General features: G+C 41.0%; 2 protein-coding genes across 2 annotated transcripts; one reads left to right on the top strand and one right to left on the bottom strand.

The window, feature by feature from the left end:
* The first annotated feature begins 297 nt into the window (after window positions 1–297).
* Window positions 298–1,236, top strand: LOC126086171 (olfactory receptor 5-like). Its single transcript, XM_049902356.1, has one exon. The coding sequence runs from the start codon at window positions 298–300 to the stop codon at window positions 1,234–1,236; it is 939 nt and encodes a 312-aa protein (XP_049758313.1).
* A 3,043-nt stretch (window positions 1,237–4,279) lies between these two features.
* On the bottom strand, window positions 4,280–5,218 carry LOC126085004 (olfactory receptor 5-like). The gene has a single exon (XM_049899888.1). It carries the CDS (start codon window positions 5,216–5,218, stop codon window positions 4,280–4,282), a length of 939 nt encoding a protein of 312 aa, XP_049755845.1.
* Window positions 5,219–17,050: the final 11,832 nt, after the last annotated feature.

Consider the following 17,050-nt stretch of genomic DNA (forward strand, 5'->3'; position numbering starts at 1 on the left):
CAAGAGCAAGGACATCATAGTGGTAGATTTCATTTCCATTTCATAGATGAGATCAATGAGGCTCGCAAAGGTTGGAAGACTTGCATAACATCACAGATTTAGTGAGCATTGGTGTAAGACTTCTGTTTCCATTTTTGCAATTTTCCAGTGGCTTCCCCACACGTCCTCCCCCTAACAATCAACATGCAGCAATTACACTGGTTCTAGGGGCCCACATCATATACATTCTCCCTTTCTCTGCAATTGCACTTCTGGACAAATCAGCATCTCTACAAACCTATTTCTTTCTTTACTTAGATGGAGAGATCTTTGGAGTTGGCCAACATGACCAGAGTCCAGGAGTTTATCCTGCTGGGTTTGTCCACAAGACTGGGTGTAATGGATGCCCTGTTTGCCATCTTCCTGGCCCTCTATGTGTTGACCCTCTTGGAGAACACTCTCATCATCTACCTTATCTGCTGTCACAGTGAGCTCCACAAACCCATGTACTTCTTCCTGGGCAACCTGAGCTGCCTAGAGATGTGCTACATGTCTGTGACCATGCCCAGCCTCCTCCTGGGGCTGTGGACAGGGCCTTGCCATGTGCCCTTCACAGCTTGCACAATTCAGCTATTTTTATTTATATCCCTTATTGGCACCAAGTGCACCCTCCTGGCTTCCATGGCCTATGACCGCTATGTAGCCATCTGTCGCCCACTCCACTACCCACTGCTCATGCGACCCCAGGTCTGCCTGGGCTTGGCCATGACTTCATGGCTTGGTGGCCTTCTGATCTCCTTGATCAAAACCACATGCATCATGAGCCTCTCCTACTGTGGCCCCAATGTTCTCAACCACTTCTTCTGTGATGTCTCCCCTCTGCTCAACCTGTCTTGCACTCACATGGCCCTGACGGAGCTGGTGGACTTTGTCTCTGCCATCATCATCTTCTGTGGGTCATTAGTAGTTGCTCTCTCCTCCTATGTGGCCATTGGTAGGGCTGTACTCCGTATGACATCAGCTGCTGCCCACTGCAAAGCCCTCTCCACTTGTGCCTCCCACCTGGTTGTAATGGGCATCTTCTACTCAGTGGTCCTCTTCATGTACTCCCGACCCAGCCACATTGAATCCACAGACCTCAACAAGGTGCTGTCGGTCATCTACACAGCAATCACGCCCATATGCAGTCCAATTATCTACTGCTTGAGGAACAAGGAGGTCCACATAGCATTAAAGAAGACTCTACGCCCACACTGAGTCCCTCCAGAGAAAACTGGACATTTTCCTGCTCCTGATTTTAAAGCTTTTATCACCAAAACATATACACAGCATACTCAACATCATCAGTCATTGTTTTTGTTGTTGTTGGATGCTGCCAGGTCTATTTAGACTCATAGTGACCACATATGACAGATTAGAACTGCCCCATAGGGCTTCCAAGCCTGTAATGTTTATGGAAGCAAATCAACAGTTTTTTCTCCCTCGGAGCTGCTGTGTGGGCTTGAACTGCCAACCTTTTAGTTATCAGCTGAGTGTTTAGCCACTGTACCACCAAGGACTCCTTTATTAGCCATTTGGGAGATGCAAAGCAAAACTACAGTGAGATACCACCTCATCCCTATAAGAATGGCAATGATCAAATAAAAAAAAAAAAACTGAAACAACAGGTGGTGGTGAGGTTGTGGAGAAATTAGAGCACACATTCACTGCTGGTGGGAATGTAAAATGGTACAGCCACTGTGGAAAACAGTTTGGTGGTTCCTCAAAAAGTTGAACATGGAACTGCCATAAGACCCAGCAATCTCAATCCTAGGTATAAACCCAGAAGAAGTGAAGGCAGGAATGCAAACAGAAACCTGCACTCCAATTTCATTGCAGCACTTTTCACAATAGCCAAAAGGTGGAAACAATGGAAATGTCCACCAACAGATGAATGGATAAACAAAATGTGGTATATACACACAATGGGATATTGCTCAGCCATAAAGAGAAATGAAGTCCTGATGTATAACACAACATGAATGAACCTTGAAAATGAATGAACACTATAAGACAGAGTAGAACTGCACCATAGAGTTTCCAAGGAGCACCTGGTGGTGGATTCGAACTGCTGTAGCACTTAACCACTATGCCACCAGGGTTTCTTTGAAAACATTATGCAGAGTGAAATAAGTCAGCTGCAATAGGACAAATATTGTATGGTGTCATTTTTATGAAATAAGCAAATAAATAGAAACCAAAGATTATTAGTGACTACCAAGGGTGGGAGGGAAGGGGAATGGGGGAGTTAGGAGGCATTGAGTTTATGTTAATGGTAGTGGAGTGATATGGAAAACAATAGTGAGAATAGTTGCAAAACAAGAAGAATGTAATCAATGTCACTGAATAATAATTGTAGAAATTATTAAAATGGTGTATGTTTTGATATGTATATTTTCACTACAATGAAAAAAATCCATACACAGGTTTCAAAGGCAAATAGAAACATGGAGGAAAATATTTGCAGTGTAATCTATAAAGATTTTCTAAAATAATGACTACTTCAAGACAAAAACAAAAGGAAAACGATCATAAACAGGAAAGTTGTTGAAGAAGGAACATAACTGGCTGATAGCCTACAAGAAAACATTTAATCACTTCATTAATTCCAGAAATGCAAATTCATATAGAAGACAGCAATTTCCCCTTTGAAAAATATTAAATACATTATATATATATATCTGCATTCAGTTTCGCCAAATGGCTGTACAAGAATGTTCATTTCAAAATTGTGAATTTTGGGCTAAACATTATTTTATTGGAGATTGCTGGGAATATCTTAAATATCCAATGATAGTTATTTAAGTATTTTATGTGCATACTGAGAAATAACACGCAGCCATTAAAGGCATTAAACTAGACTTGTAGATACTAATGTGAGGAGATAGCTTAGGTGTGTTGTTGAGTCAAGACTATGGCCCCCAGACACCGTTTTAACTCAGAACTGAAGTCACTCCCTTCAGCCAAAGATTAGACAGGTCTATGAAACAAACAATAACACACTTAAGAAATATGCTTTGTAGTCCAATCACATATATGAGATCAAATGCTCACACCTGCCCAAAAGCAAAGCAAAGAAGGCAGGAATGGACAGGAAAATGGGACAAATGGAAACAGGAAATCCGGGTGGAGAAGGGGAGAGTGTCGACACATCTTGGGGATTGCAACCAATGTCACAAAACAATTCATGTACTAATTGTTGAATGAGAAACTAATTTTCTCTGTAAACTTTCACCTAAAGCACAAATAAATAAATAAGTATGTCAAACTTTTCATGAAATAATAGTGATAATACCAATAATTGTGATAATTACTTATGTTAATATGTATCTAGATGGGAATCTGAAATACTACATATCAAAAAGCAGTTATTAATGGTTACTTTCAGGGATAAGGCTACATGGTGTTTGTATTTTATATTTAATGTATTTGAATAATTAAAAATAAGCTTACATTATTTTTTTAATTAGAAAAATAAACATAGAAATTTAAAGGATGACCTTCTGTGGAATGACTTGTTTATCACACTGGCAGATTTTTAAATTTTATTTTAAGTAATAATAGCTCATGATGACAATGCCTCAAGGGAAATGAGCATGCTGTGGTGTTGTCTGGGAGAATATAGACTGGTACCTCTTAGAAGGCAAATTCATTAATAAATTTTAAAGCCTTGACAGTCTAAATGACCTTGAGCCCATCAATCCCACTCTGGGAATTTATTCTGAAGGAAAAAAAAAATGTTCATAGCAGAATTATTCACAACAGCCAAAAAAGTGGAAACAACCCAAATGCCCATCAACTGATGAAAAGGTAAACACAATGTGGTACATACATCCAATGGAAAATAATTCAACTATATAAAGGAATGAAGCATTGATACATGCTATAACAGGAATGGACCTTGAAAATATTGTGTTAAGTGAAAGAAGCTAGTAACAAAAGACCACATATTGTATGATCTGATTTATATTAAATGTCCAGAATAGGTAAATCCATAGAGACAGAAAGTAGATTATCAGTTGCTTAGGGACAGAGGGAGGAATAGGGAGTGACTGCTAATGGGTAAAGGGTTTCTTTTGGGGGTGATGGAATCAGGAATTAAGTAGTGGTGATGGTTGCACAACATCGTGAATAGTCTAAAAAATCACTGAATTGTATATTTTAAAAGGGTGGATTTTATGGTAGGTGAATGATAGCTCAATAAAACATAGGGTATTGGTCACTTGAGATCTTCCCTCACGCCCTGGTCAGCTGGTCAGTGTCAGGACCTATGCAGAGTTCTACGGAAAGCTCCCTGGACCTCCTTGTTCCGAAGGCAGTAGATGATTGGGTTGCACATGGGCGTGACCACTGTGTAAATGACCGAGAGCACCTTGTTGAGGTCCATGGCCTCTATGCGGCTGGGACGGGCATAGATGAAGATAGTGGCTGAGTAAAAGATACCCACCACTACCAGGTGGGAGGCACACGTGGAGAAGGCCTTGCGACGGGCAGTGGCTGATGGCATGTGGAGCACAGCCCTACCAATAGCTGCATATGAGGCCATGGCCACTAGGAGGGAACCCCAGAGGATAACGATGGCAGAGATGAAGTCCACCAGCTCTGTCAGGGCCACGTGGGTGCAGGACAAGTTGAGCAGAGGGGAGACATCGCAGAAGAAGTGGTTGAGGACATTGGGGCCACAGTAGGATAGGCTTGCAATGCATGTTGTCTTGGCCACGGAGACCAGAAGACCACCAAGCCATGAGGACAAGGCCAGGCCCAGGCAGACCTGTGGCCGCATGAGTAGTGGGTAGTGGAGTGGGCAGCAGATGGCCACATAGCGATCATAGGCCATGGAGCCCAGGAGGGTACATTCAGTACAGATAAGAGAGATGAAAAAGAAGAGTTGGGTCATGCAGACTGTAAAGGGCACATGGCAGGACCCTGTCCACAGCCCCACAAGCAGGCTGGGCATGGTCACTGACATGTAGCACATCTCCAGGCAGCTCAGGTTACCCAGGAAGAAGTACATGGGCTTGCGGAGCTCACTGTGACTGCAGATGAGGTAGATGATCAGAGTATTCTCTAATAAAGTCAACAGGTAGAGGCTCAAGAAGATGGCAAACAGGGCACCGTGTATGCCCACCGTTGTGGACAAACCCAGCAGGATAAACTCCTGAACTCTGGTCATGTTGGCCAACTCCAAGGACCTCACCATCTAAGAACAAAATATATCTATAAAATGTTTTGTAAATCTGTCTCTCTACATCTTGCCTCACCTTTGGTCCAAGCCATTATCTCACTAGAATCAACTGAATAACCCCTTATCTGGTCTCTCTGCTTCCATTCTTACCTTCTAATATCCTTCTCCACGTAGAAGCTAGTTGTTGTTGTTGTCAGTTGCCATCAAGTCAATTCCAACTCAGGGTGATCCATGAGTTACAAAGTAGAACCGTCCCATAGGGTTTTCCTGGCTGTAATCTTAACAGCAGCAGATCGCCAGGCCTTTTCTTTCATGATTCTGCTGAGTGGGTTCAAACCACCAATCTTTAGGTAAGCAGTCAAGTGTTTGCACCACCTAGGGACCTGTGAAGGGCCTTTAAAAATCAAAGATCACATTGGACTACTCCTCTGCTTAAAACTCTTCACCATCCCAATTAATCTAAGACTAAGCATCAAGTTCCTTACAACAGCCTTCAAGGTCCTGAATGTTCTAATCACTTCCAACTGTTTCAGGTTTAACTCACTTCATCCTTCCTCTTGTCTCATCTCCTGAAGTTCCGTGGGAGACCTTTCACTTCCTCAAATGGAACAAGGTCCTTCAAGCTTTAAAGAATTCCCAGGTGAGTTTCCTTCTTTCTGGAACACCTTTCTCCCCATTCTTGATTTTCCTATTTCTGGCTTCTTAGTGTAATATAGGGTCGCTGTAAATTGCAACCAACTCGACAGCAACGGGTTTGGTTTAGTATACTTGGCATCGGTTTCAATGTCTTGTGCTCAGATAAGCCATCCTTGGAAATCCTGTATCAAACTCACCACCACCCTGGATCATTATTATCTGTCATTGTATCCCATTAGGAGTTTCTGGGTGATACAAGTGGTTAAGCACGTGGCTACTAACCAAAAAATTGGCAGTTCGAACGCACCCAGAGCCACATCGGAGAAAGGCCTGGGGATCTGCTCTGAAAGGTCACAGCTTTGAAAACCCTACAGAGTACAATTGTAGTCTGCAACACCTGAGGTTGCCATGAGTTGGAACCGACTTGACTGCAACTGGTTTGGTATCCAATTACTTCCTCTCAAAGTAATTATTATTTTAAATTATTTGAATGTTTATTCACCTGTTCATCATCTCTTCTACTGGATTGCGAGTTTCACAAGGGCAGGGACTGAGTCCGTCTTACTCTGCACTGTATCCTCGTATCTAGCAAGGAGAACCCTGCCTGGCATCTTATAGGTACTTAATACAAGCTTATTTAATGCACAAAGCATGAACACTGGATTTCCAGACACTGTACCTCTAGCAGGTGCAGCAACAAATGGTAGTCGGTGTTGGCTGGGAGCCTTAGCTCTCATCCTAAGTGACCTTTCTGTTCAACTTCTGACGGTTGTTGACTTTGGAACGGAATCAATGTAGTGTAGTTGGAAGAACACTTACCTTGAAATCAGAAAACCTGCCTCATCTGCATATTACAATCTCTGATTTATGTGACCCTCTGTTTTTTCCTTAGTAAAATGAGAAGAATGATACTGGCTCCCATGAGATGTTGTGGAGATTGCATAAGAAAATTGAAGGGAAAGTTCTATATAAATGAATATTACTTTTGACTACATCTTGGGAAGAGACGATGGAATGCTCAATGTCATCAGTCAGAACAAGGCCAAGGGCTGACTGCGGAACAGATCATCAGTTGTTCATATGCAAGTTCAGGTTGAAAGTGACGAAAATTAAAACAAGTCCACAAGAGTCAAAGTATGACCTTGAGTATATTCCACCTGAATTTAGAGACCATCTCGAGAATAGATTTGATGCGTCGAATACTAATAACCGAAGACCACACGAGATGTGGAATGACATGAAGGACATTATACATGAAGAAAGCAAGAAGTCAGTAAAAAGAAAGAAAAGCCCAAAATGGATGTCTGAAGAGACTCTGAAACTTGCTCTTGAACATCAAGTAGCTAAAGGGAAAGGAAGAAATGATGAAGTGAAAGAGTTGAACAGAACATTTCAAAGGGTGGCTAGAGAAGAAAAAGTATTATAATGACATGTGCAAAGACCTGGAGATAGAAAAACAAAAGGGAAGAACACTCTCTGTATTTCTCAAGCTGAAAGAACTGAAGAAAAAATTCAAGCCTCGAGTTACAGTATCGAAGGATTTTTTATGGGGAAAATATTAAATGACTCAGGAAGCATCAAAAGGAGATGGAAGGAATACACAGAGCCATTATACCAAAAAGAATTGGTCAATGTTGAACCATTTCAGGAGGTACAATATGAGCAGGAACCAATGGTACTGAAGGAAGAAGTCCAAACTGCACTGAAGGCATTGCTGAAGATCATTCAAAAGTGGCTGCAGCAGTATATCAACAGGGAACTCCCAGAAATTCAAGCTGGATTCAGGAGAGGACGTGGAACCAAGGATATCATTGCTGATGTCAGGTAGATCCTAGCTGAAAGCAGAGTATACTAGAGAGATGTTTACCTGTGTTTTATTGACTATGCAAAGGCATTCAACTGTGGATCATAATGAATTATGGATAACACTGAGAAGAATGGGAACTCCAGAACACTTGATTGTCCTCATGAGGAAACTGTACATAGATCAAGAGGCAGTTGTTCGAAAAGAAGGAGGGGATACTGTGTGGTTTAAAGTCAGGAAAGGTGGGCGTCAGGGTTGTAACATTTCACCAGACCTATTCAATTTGTATGCTGAGCAAATACTCTGAGAAGCTGGACAATATGAAGAAGAACAGGGCATCGGGATTGGAGGAAGACTCATTAACAACCTGCATTATGCAGATAACACAACTTCACTTGCTGACAGTGAAGAGGGCTCGAAGCACTTACCAATGAAGATCAAAGACCACAGCCTTCAGTATGAATTACACCTCAACATGAAGAAAACAAAAATCCTCACAACTGGACCAATGAGCCACGTCATGATAAACAGAGAAAAGACTGAAGTTGTCAAGCATTTCGTTTTACTTGGATCTGCAATCAACACCCACGGAAGCAGCAGTCAAGAAATCAAAAAGAGTATTGAATTGGGCAAATCTGCTGCAAAAGGCCTCTTTAAAGTGTTGAAAGCAAAGATGTCACCTTGAGGACTAAGGTGCACCTGATCCAAGCCATGGTGTTTTCAACCACCTTGTATGTATGTGAAAGCTGGACAATGAACAAGGAATACTGAAGAAGAATTGATGCCTTCGAATTGTGTTGCTGGAGAAGAATATTGAATATTCCATGGACTGTCAAAAGAACTAACAAATCTGTCTTGGAAGAAGTACAACCAGAATGCTCCTTAGAAGCAAGGATGGTGAGACTACATCTCACATACTTTGGACATGTTGTCAGGAGGGGTCAGTCCCTGGAGAAGGACATCATGCTTGGTAAAGTAGAGGGTCAGTGAAAAAGAGGAAGACTCTCAATGACATGGATTGACACAGTAGCTCCAACAATGAATGGGCTTAAGTATAACAAAGATTGTGATGATGGTGCAGGACTGGGCAGTGCTGTACATAGGGTCGTTATGAGTCTGAATAAACTCGATGGCACCTAACAACAACTTTTGATAAAATTGGATTGGCCTCTTTTTTAGGTTGCATTTTTGAAACATGCTACACTGGATTTCATCTCCAAATAGAAAATAATCCTAAACTCCTTTACTCTGAGCACAATACCTCTACTGATTTGATGGCTTTTATAGAAGAAATTTGGAGTCACTGGGTGGCGCAAATTGTTAAGCACTCGAATACTAGTCGAAAGGTTGGAGGTTTGAACCTACCCAGAGGCACCTCAGATAAAAGGCCTGAGGATCTGTTCTGAAAGGTCACAGTCTTGAAAACCCTATGGATGCAGTTCTACTCTGCAGCACATAGGGTCGCCATAAGTCAGAATCAACTCAATAACAACAACAACATAGAAATTCTCAAAAATTTGTTAGTGAAAAGAGCCAACCCACCGAGTAGCTCCATGAAAGAAAGACCTAGCGATCTGTGCCCATACAAGATTACAGCCATGAAAACCCTATGAGGCAGTTCTACTCTGTCACATGGGGTCGCTATGAGTTGAAACAGACCCAAAGACATCTAACATCAAAAACAATGTGGTAGTTTTCTAGAAAAACCAGTGGAAGCTTGATCTCTGATTTCTTCTAGAGAAAACTTTTTCTTGTCTCCCCCCAAAAAATGTCTTGTTAAAAAGATGGAGATAACATTTATTGTATGCCTCTGTGCTCCTGGCACCATACTGTGTAATTTTCACACACACACACACAAAAAAGTCATTCATTTCTCAATATTCTACAAAGCAGGGTAACTCGTTGCCATCTAGTTGATTCTGACTCATAGTGGCCCTGTGTGATAGAGTAGAACTGCCCCATAGGGTTTCCTAGACTATAATCTTTACAGGAACAGATCTCCAGGTCTTTTCTCACATGGAGGGGCTGTTGGGTTCAGACTGCCATTCTTTCAGTTAGCAGCTGAGCATTTAACCACTGCACCACCAAGGCTCCTTACAAAGTAGGGTATCATTTCCTTATTGTTAAAATGAGAAAGCTGAGGTTCCCAGAGCTTACAATTCGGAAGTCAGGACACAGATTTTTCAAGTAAGTTCTGTCTGATTTTACTACCCAACATTGCCTTGCATGGGATTGCACTGTTTATGAAAGACTTTGGAGTGAACGGAGGGTTCTTTATATGGGTTTAGGACTTTGTCTCTTTTGGTCTGTGGACCAGTAGCATCAGAATCACCTAGAAGACCATTAGAAACACAGAATCTAAGCCCCTTCCACCAAAATCTATTAAATCAGAATCTGAATTTTAGCAAGACCTCTGGGTGATATTTATGCACATTAGAGTTTGAGAAACACTGGTCTAAAAGACAAGGAAAGCAGTCATCAGGAAAGTCAATAAAACCCTTGGACGCTGGCCAATAATATAGCCTAGCAACTCAAAGACTATAGAAAAGAGCTTACTATTTAAAATATGGTATTTAAAAAAAAAAGTTTTTTTATTGGCTGATGTAAGCCTGGAATACAAGACTGATTTAACAGAAAACGTGTTTATTGAGTATCTATCACATGTCAGACATCTTATACAATTTTCTCATTTAAGCCTTAAAACAATCTTAGAAGATAAAATTATAATTCCCCATTCTATGAACTTTATGTTTTAATTTAAAGTAATCTTAAATGAAATATTGAAAATGACAAAAATTCAAATATTAACAAAGGATACACAAGGAATGATATTTTTGCCTTCCATCTCTATTCCCCTTTGCAAAAGTAATTACTCTGACTAATTTCTTGTTTTTCCTCCCTAAAAGATTCTCTGCTTAATCAAAAAGCCTGGTGATCTACTTCCTAAAAAAAATCGGCCATTGAAAACCCTATGGAGCACAGTTATACTCTGACACACGTGGGGCTGCCACAAGTCAGATTCAACTCAATAGAAACGGGTTTGTGTTCCTCCCTGCCCTTTGGAGTAAAAGAGTGATCCTTGAATTCAGAACATGCCACTCCCTTCCTGAGTAAACTCTGAGCAAGGCACTGAACCTCCCTGAGTCCCTGTTGATCCATAAATAAATTCTTGGATTCTGCATGCCAAAGTGAAGCCCGGGAATAATTATTCACATTTTTCGGCATTTACCCATTGCTAAGTGTTTTAAGTGTTATGTCAAGTGTTTTTCTTTTTATAATTTTTATTGTGTTTTAAGTGAAAATTTGTCAAGTCAGTCTCTCACACAAAAACCCATATACACCTTGCTACTTTTTTTTTTTACACACTCCCAATTACTCTCCCCCTAATGAGACAGTCTGTTCTCTCCCTCCACTCTCTGTTTTCGTGTCCATTTCGCCAGCTTCTAACCCCCTCCACCCTCTCATCTCTGCTCCAGGCAGCAGATGCCAACATAGTCTCAAGTGTCCACCTGATCCAAGCTCACTCCTCACCAGCATCCCTCTCCAACCCATTGTCCAGTCCAATCCATGTCTGAGGAGTTGGCTTCAGGAATGGTTCCTGTCCTGGGCCTCAAGTGTTTTTTCAATTCGCATTTTATTCTCGTCATAACAACACTAAAAGGTAACTAATCAATGATCCCATTTTCCAGATGTAGAAACTAAGGATTAAAGAGTATAACAGCTTCCCCAAGGCCTCCCAACTGTAAGTAGTAAAATACACATTCAATCTTATCAGGTCTAACTGGCTCCTTAGCCCATGCCTTTCTCCCTTATCACTTGGGATTTTTTTTGTGAAAATTTCACTTGATTTTTTTCAAACAGGCTTGGCCAAAGTGAAAAGGAAATTGTTCTTCCACTCCAGGAAGAGAATTTTAGAGCTAGAAGGGCCATTTCGAGGCATACAGTTTAACTTCCACATGTTACATAGGAAGAAACGGAAAAGATCTACACAAATTCAAGCGTTGTAGTTAATGTTGTGATTATGTAGTTTAGAATGGACCTGAGTTTAAAAAAAAAAAATGTGAAGTGGCTGCTGATATATCAGCTTGGGATCCTGGACAAAGACTGTATAGATGGAATCTTACTTTATCATCCCAGTGACCTTGTACAGCAAGGTTTCTTAGCTTTGTCTTACCACTGAGAAGTCAGTATTATTATTATTACACTGTAAGGTGAAATCATCTGTCCAAGGTCCCTCAACAAATGATAGAGCCACTACTCCATTCGGTTTGGTTTACAAATGAAGATATGCTTTCTAGAGACATAGTCACCTGATCACTTCTCCACTCTGGGTCTCGATTCCTTTGATTATGAATCTATCCTCAAAGAAAATTAAATGAAGCAAAGAATTTAAAGAACTTAATGCTCACCTGAAGAAGTCTGTTCTCTTCAGTACGAATGGTTGGAGCTGACCCTCGTCCTGAAATTAAAACTGCATCTGTGCCCATAGACTTGAACTTGGTCCTAAACATTACTTTCTACCCAACTAGTTGGATGGTGGAGCTCTCATTGGTTCTAAACAAGAACTCCTCAACTGCCCTCTTCCCTTAGTCTTTCCCTCCCCACACTGGACTTCCCTGTGCTGTGTTCCACTTCTTCCTTGCTGCCGCTTCTGTTCAAAATTTTTCTCTTTTCCCCTGCTCCAGGCTTACCTCTGTCATGAAGTCTCCCATGAGTCAAACCTTGCAGCCAGTCACCTCAAATGCCCAGAGTTGCTCTTGCTTATTTTACAGCACAACTTTTGAACTCCCAACCCAGGAATTCCTTTTCAATCACCATGAGAGTAATTTTAGTGTAGTTAAAAGGAAATTGACCTTTAGTATTGCACAGACTTGAACCCAAACTTCAAATCCTCCACCTCTTAATCATGTGAAATCAAGCATTTTACTTACTCTTACTGACTTCCAATTTCCTCACCTGTAAAATAGAAACGTGTTTATAACTACATGTGAGGATTTAGTTGAGATACTACAGACAGATCACTCATCGAAATGTCTGGCACATAGTTGTTGTTGTGTGCCATCGAATCAATTCCAACTCATAGCAACCCTATATGACAGAGTAGAACTGCCCCATAAGGTTTCCTAGGTTGAAATCTATGGGAGCAGATCGGCAGTTTTTTTCTCCTGCGGAATGGCTGGTGGATTTGAACCACCAACCTTTCAGTTAGCAGCTGAGTGCTTAACCATTGTGGCACCAGGGACCCTTTGGTACATAGCAGGTGTGCTATAAATACCATTTCCTTTCTTCTAATCTCACACGTTCCTTTGCCCCCAAAATGGACCATGCGGTCTCCTTACCTGAATAGCTCAAGTAAGATAAATCAATCAGAATGGGTTCAAGTCACCTTCTTCCTCCCTTGGGTTCTCTAGTCTGTAAGCAGATAACCTGAGCAACTACTCTAGGACAGAATTTTCAGAAGTAGAGCCAGAGAGTCCTGTAGTCAGAAGACAAGGGCATCTCCTTGAGTTCTTCCCAGCCACAAAGGAGTTGTCCTTAGTCTTGAATTCAGAATCTTCACCAGATTCTTCTTACCCACCGCATACTCTTAGCTGGCTGTTGTCTTGTCATTGCCAAGTTGGCTTTGTTCTCACAGCCAGTAGGCAAGCAGAACTACCAGCTTAAATCAAAGCTAAGCCTCTCTGAGGCCTTCCTTAATCTCAGTGGAATTAAAGAACAGATGGAAAGGATTTTTTCCTCTCTCTAAATCTCTATTGGGCTTAAGGGAAGAGGGCAAAGGTGCCTTTAGTTTGGAGTCCATCTTTAGGTCATATTGATAAGTGTGTATTGAAACCCTACTATGTGCTGGAATGTCTTCCATATGCTGGAAACACAAAAATTAATCAGACTTTGTTCTTGATCCCAAGATCTGTGATAAAGGCAGAAACGGAAACAGATGGGGGCCAGTACAGAGACTGGGAAAACAGAGAAGGGAACTCATCCAGTCTGAGGGGCTTGTAGGAGGATTTCTGAAGGTTGGAGTTTCTGGGTGGTGCAAAAGGTTAACGTGCTCATTGTTAAGTGAAAGGTTGGAGGTTTGAATACACCCAGAGGTCCCTCAGAAGAAAGGCCTGGAGATCTACTTCCAAAAGATCAGCCATTGAAAACCCCATGGAGCACAGTTCTACTCTGACACACACAGGGTCTCCAGGCGTCAGAGTCAAATCAATGGCAACTGGTTTTGACTGATGGCAACTGAGCTGATTGTTTAGAAAGCCTTCTAAGATTAAATTCACTCAGCACAAGTCAAAACATACTCTGTACTTACAGGCACATGCTAGGACATTTGTAAGATAAAAAAAGAAAAACCACTCTCTTCTCTGCCTTCTGTATGAATTCAGACTTTCCAAATTCAGGGCATTTCAGGCAATATGAACCCAGACTAACTTTCCTGTTTCATCTGTCATGATTCTGCACTGTGCCAGATCACTCCACCTGGAGCACCTAGTTCATTTTCAACCTCTGTATTGTTGCTTAGGGGTCAGTGGTGGTTCAGCGATAGATTTATCACCTTCCAGGTTCAATTCCTGGTCATCTCACCTCAAGCACAGCCACCACCCTTCTGTCAGTGGAGGCTTGTGTGTTGCTGTGATGCTGAACACATTTCAGTGGAGCTTCCAGACTAAGACAGACCAGGAAGAAAGGACTGACGATCTACTTCTGAAAATCAGTCATGAAAATCCTATGGACCACAGTACTCCAATCCTGTTGTGTATGGGGTCGTAATGAGCTGGGGGCTGACTCCATGGCAGCTAATAACAACAACAATTGTTGCTTATTCTGAACCCTATGACTGGAGTTCCCTCCCCTGTCACCTTTCCTACTGGTGAAATACAATTTATCCTCTGAGGTTGAGTTATTTGGAGAAGCTACCACTAACCTCCTTAAGCACTGACCCAAACTTCTTTTGTTAAATTCTGCCTGGAGCTTTTTGGACATCTTTAGATTAGATACTTATAGAACAGGACATAGACCTAGCTGGAGGCCATGGACCTGAGGGTGTTTTCCAACAGCCTGACAAGCTCTGTGGGGGTAGTTATGGGAGATGTTTCTCTTTTTTAAATTTTATTATGGTAAAATACATAGTCATGTGCTGCATAACATCCTTTCAGGCAATGTCCGATCGCATATATGTCCATGGTCCCGTAAGTTCAGAAATTCCAGTCAGAGAAGGGGGCATAGCAGATGTAACTAGACATAGCAAATACAACAGCTTCCCTTATGTAACACGTGTATCTCATGTCTCTTGTACACGAGGTAGTTGCACTGCCAGGAGTATGATGGTACAGTACATGCATAACCTAAATACGTATGTCTTGATAATCACAATAAACACCTATGTTACTGGCTTACATATGTAGTATATCACGGTGTTTACACAGCATCCAAACCATGTAACTTCCTATTTCACAGAACGTATTGTTAATGTTAAGTGACGTATGACTGTATAATAAAACATTTGCCATTTTAGCAGTTTTCAAGTGTACAATTCAGTAACATTAATTATATTCACCAAGCTGTGCTACCATCACCATTATCCATTCCCAAAAGTTTTTCAGCACCCCAAACAGAAACTCAGTAGCCCTTCAGTAACAGCTACCACTCCCTCCCTTCTCCAGCTCCTGGTCTCTATGCACTGGTCTTTTCTAGGTATTTCACATAAGTGAGATCGTGCTATATTCGCCCTTTTGTGTCTGACTTATTTTGCTCAGCGTGTTTTCAAAGCTCGTTCATTTTGTAGAGTTTATCAGAACTTCATTTCTCTTTATGTCTGAATAATATTTCATTGTATGTGTATACATTTGGTTTATCCATTTGTCTGTTGATGGACACTTGGGTTGTTTACACCTTTGGCTATTGAGAATAGTGCTGCAATGAATATTGGTGTACAAATATCTGTTTGAGTCCCTTTTTTCAAGTCTTTTGTGTATATAACTAGGAGTAGAATTGCTGGGTCATGTGGCAATTTAATTTGTAACTTTCTGAAGAACCACCAAACTGTTTGCTGTAGTGGTTATACCATTTTACACTCCCACCAGCAATGCACAAGGGTTCCAAGTTCTCCACATCCTCACCAACACTTCTTATTTTCTAGTTTCCTGATAATAGTATGCAGGCTAGTCTTATTGTAAAAATCTCAGCAGAATGGATCAAGAAAGTGGGTATTCATAAGGCAAACCACATGGACATCAGATAGCCATAATACTGACGTCTTTGGAGAGAGACTAGATTAAAATTCTGCCTATGACAGGTACAAGCTGCGTGAAGTAATTTTTCCTATAATCACATCTTTTGTGTTAAATTTAGTTAATATCTTCATACTTTGGTAGTTGACATGAGTTTTCTACTAATCTAAAAATGAGGGGTGTCAGCCTACTTGGAAGAAGACTTTATTTCAAAGGTTTTAATTATGAAACACATACTTGCTTTTTAAAAGAAGTTTGAATGTTATGGAAGTAAATATACCTTTAAAGACATTTTTGGGTGCCCAGAATGTTTCTCTCTCTCATGTGTGTATGTGTGCGTGTCTGTATAATATAAGTTGTTGTTAGGCGCTGTCAAGTCAGTTCTTACTCATAGCGACCCTATGTACAACAGAATGAAATACTGCCCAGTCCTGTACCTTCCTCAAAATCTTTGCTATGTTTGAGCCCATTGTTGCAGCCACTGTGTCAATCCATCTTGTTGAGGGTCTTCCTCTTTTTCATTGACCCTCTACTTTACAAAGCATGATGCTCGTCTCTGGGGACTGGTCCCTCCTGATAACATGTCCAAAGTGTGTGAGATGAAGTCTCACCATGCTCTTTTCCAAGGAGCATTTTGGATGTACTTCTTGCAAGACAGGTTTGTTTGTTCTTCTGGCAGTCCATAGTATATTCAATACTCTTCACCAATCCCACAATTCAAATGCATCAATCAATTCTTCTTTGGTGTTTCTTATTCATTGTCCGCTTTCACACGCATATGAGGCAATTGAAAATACCATGGCTTAGGTCACGTGCACCTTAGTCCTCAAAGTGACATCTTTGCTTTTTAACAGGTCTTTTGTAAGTGGTCTTTTGCAGCAGACTTACCCATTGCAATACGTCATTTGATTTCTTGACTGCTGCTTCTACGGGTGTTGATTGTGGATCCAAGTAAAACAAAATCCTTGACAGCTTCAATATTTTCTCCAGGTATCATGATGAAAATCAAAGACTACAGTCTTCAGTATGGATTAGACCTTAACATAAAGAAAACAAAAATCCTCACTGGACCAATAGTATAAATAAATAAATGTATATACACACACACACACACATACATACATATGCATGTATGTGAAGCCCTGATGGCATAGTGGTAAAGAGCTCAGCTGCTAACCTAGA

Source organism: Elephas maximus, chromosome 11 (genome assembly GCF_024166365.1).
Source record: "Elephas maximus indicus isolate mEleMax1 chromosome 11, mEleMax1 primary haplotype, whole genome shotgun sequence".
NCBI lineage: Eukaryota > Metazoa > Chordata > Mammalia > Proboscidea > Elephantidae > Elephas > Elephas maximus.

Coding starts and splice junctions, on each gene's coding strand:
- LOC126086171 (XM_049902356.1), top strand. CDS start 298: ATGGAGAGATCTTTGGAGTTGGCCAACATGACCAGAGTCCAGGAGTTT.
- LOC126085004 (XM_049899888.1), bottom strand. CDS start 5,218: ATGGTGAGGTCCTTGGAGTTGGCCAACATGACCAGAGTTCAGGAGTTT.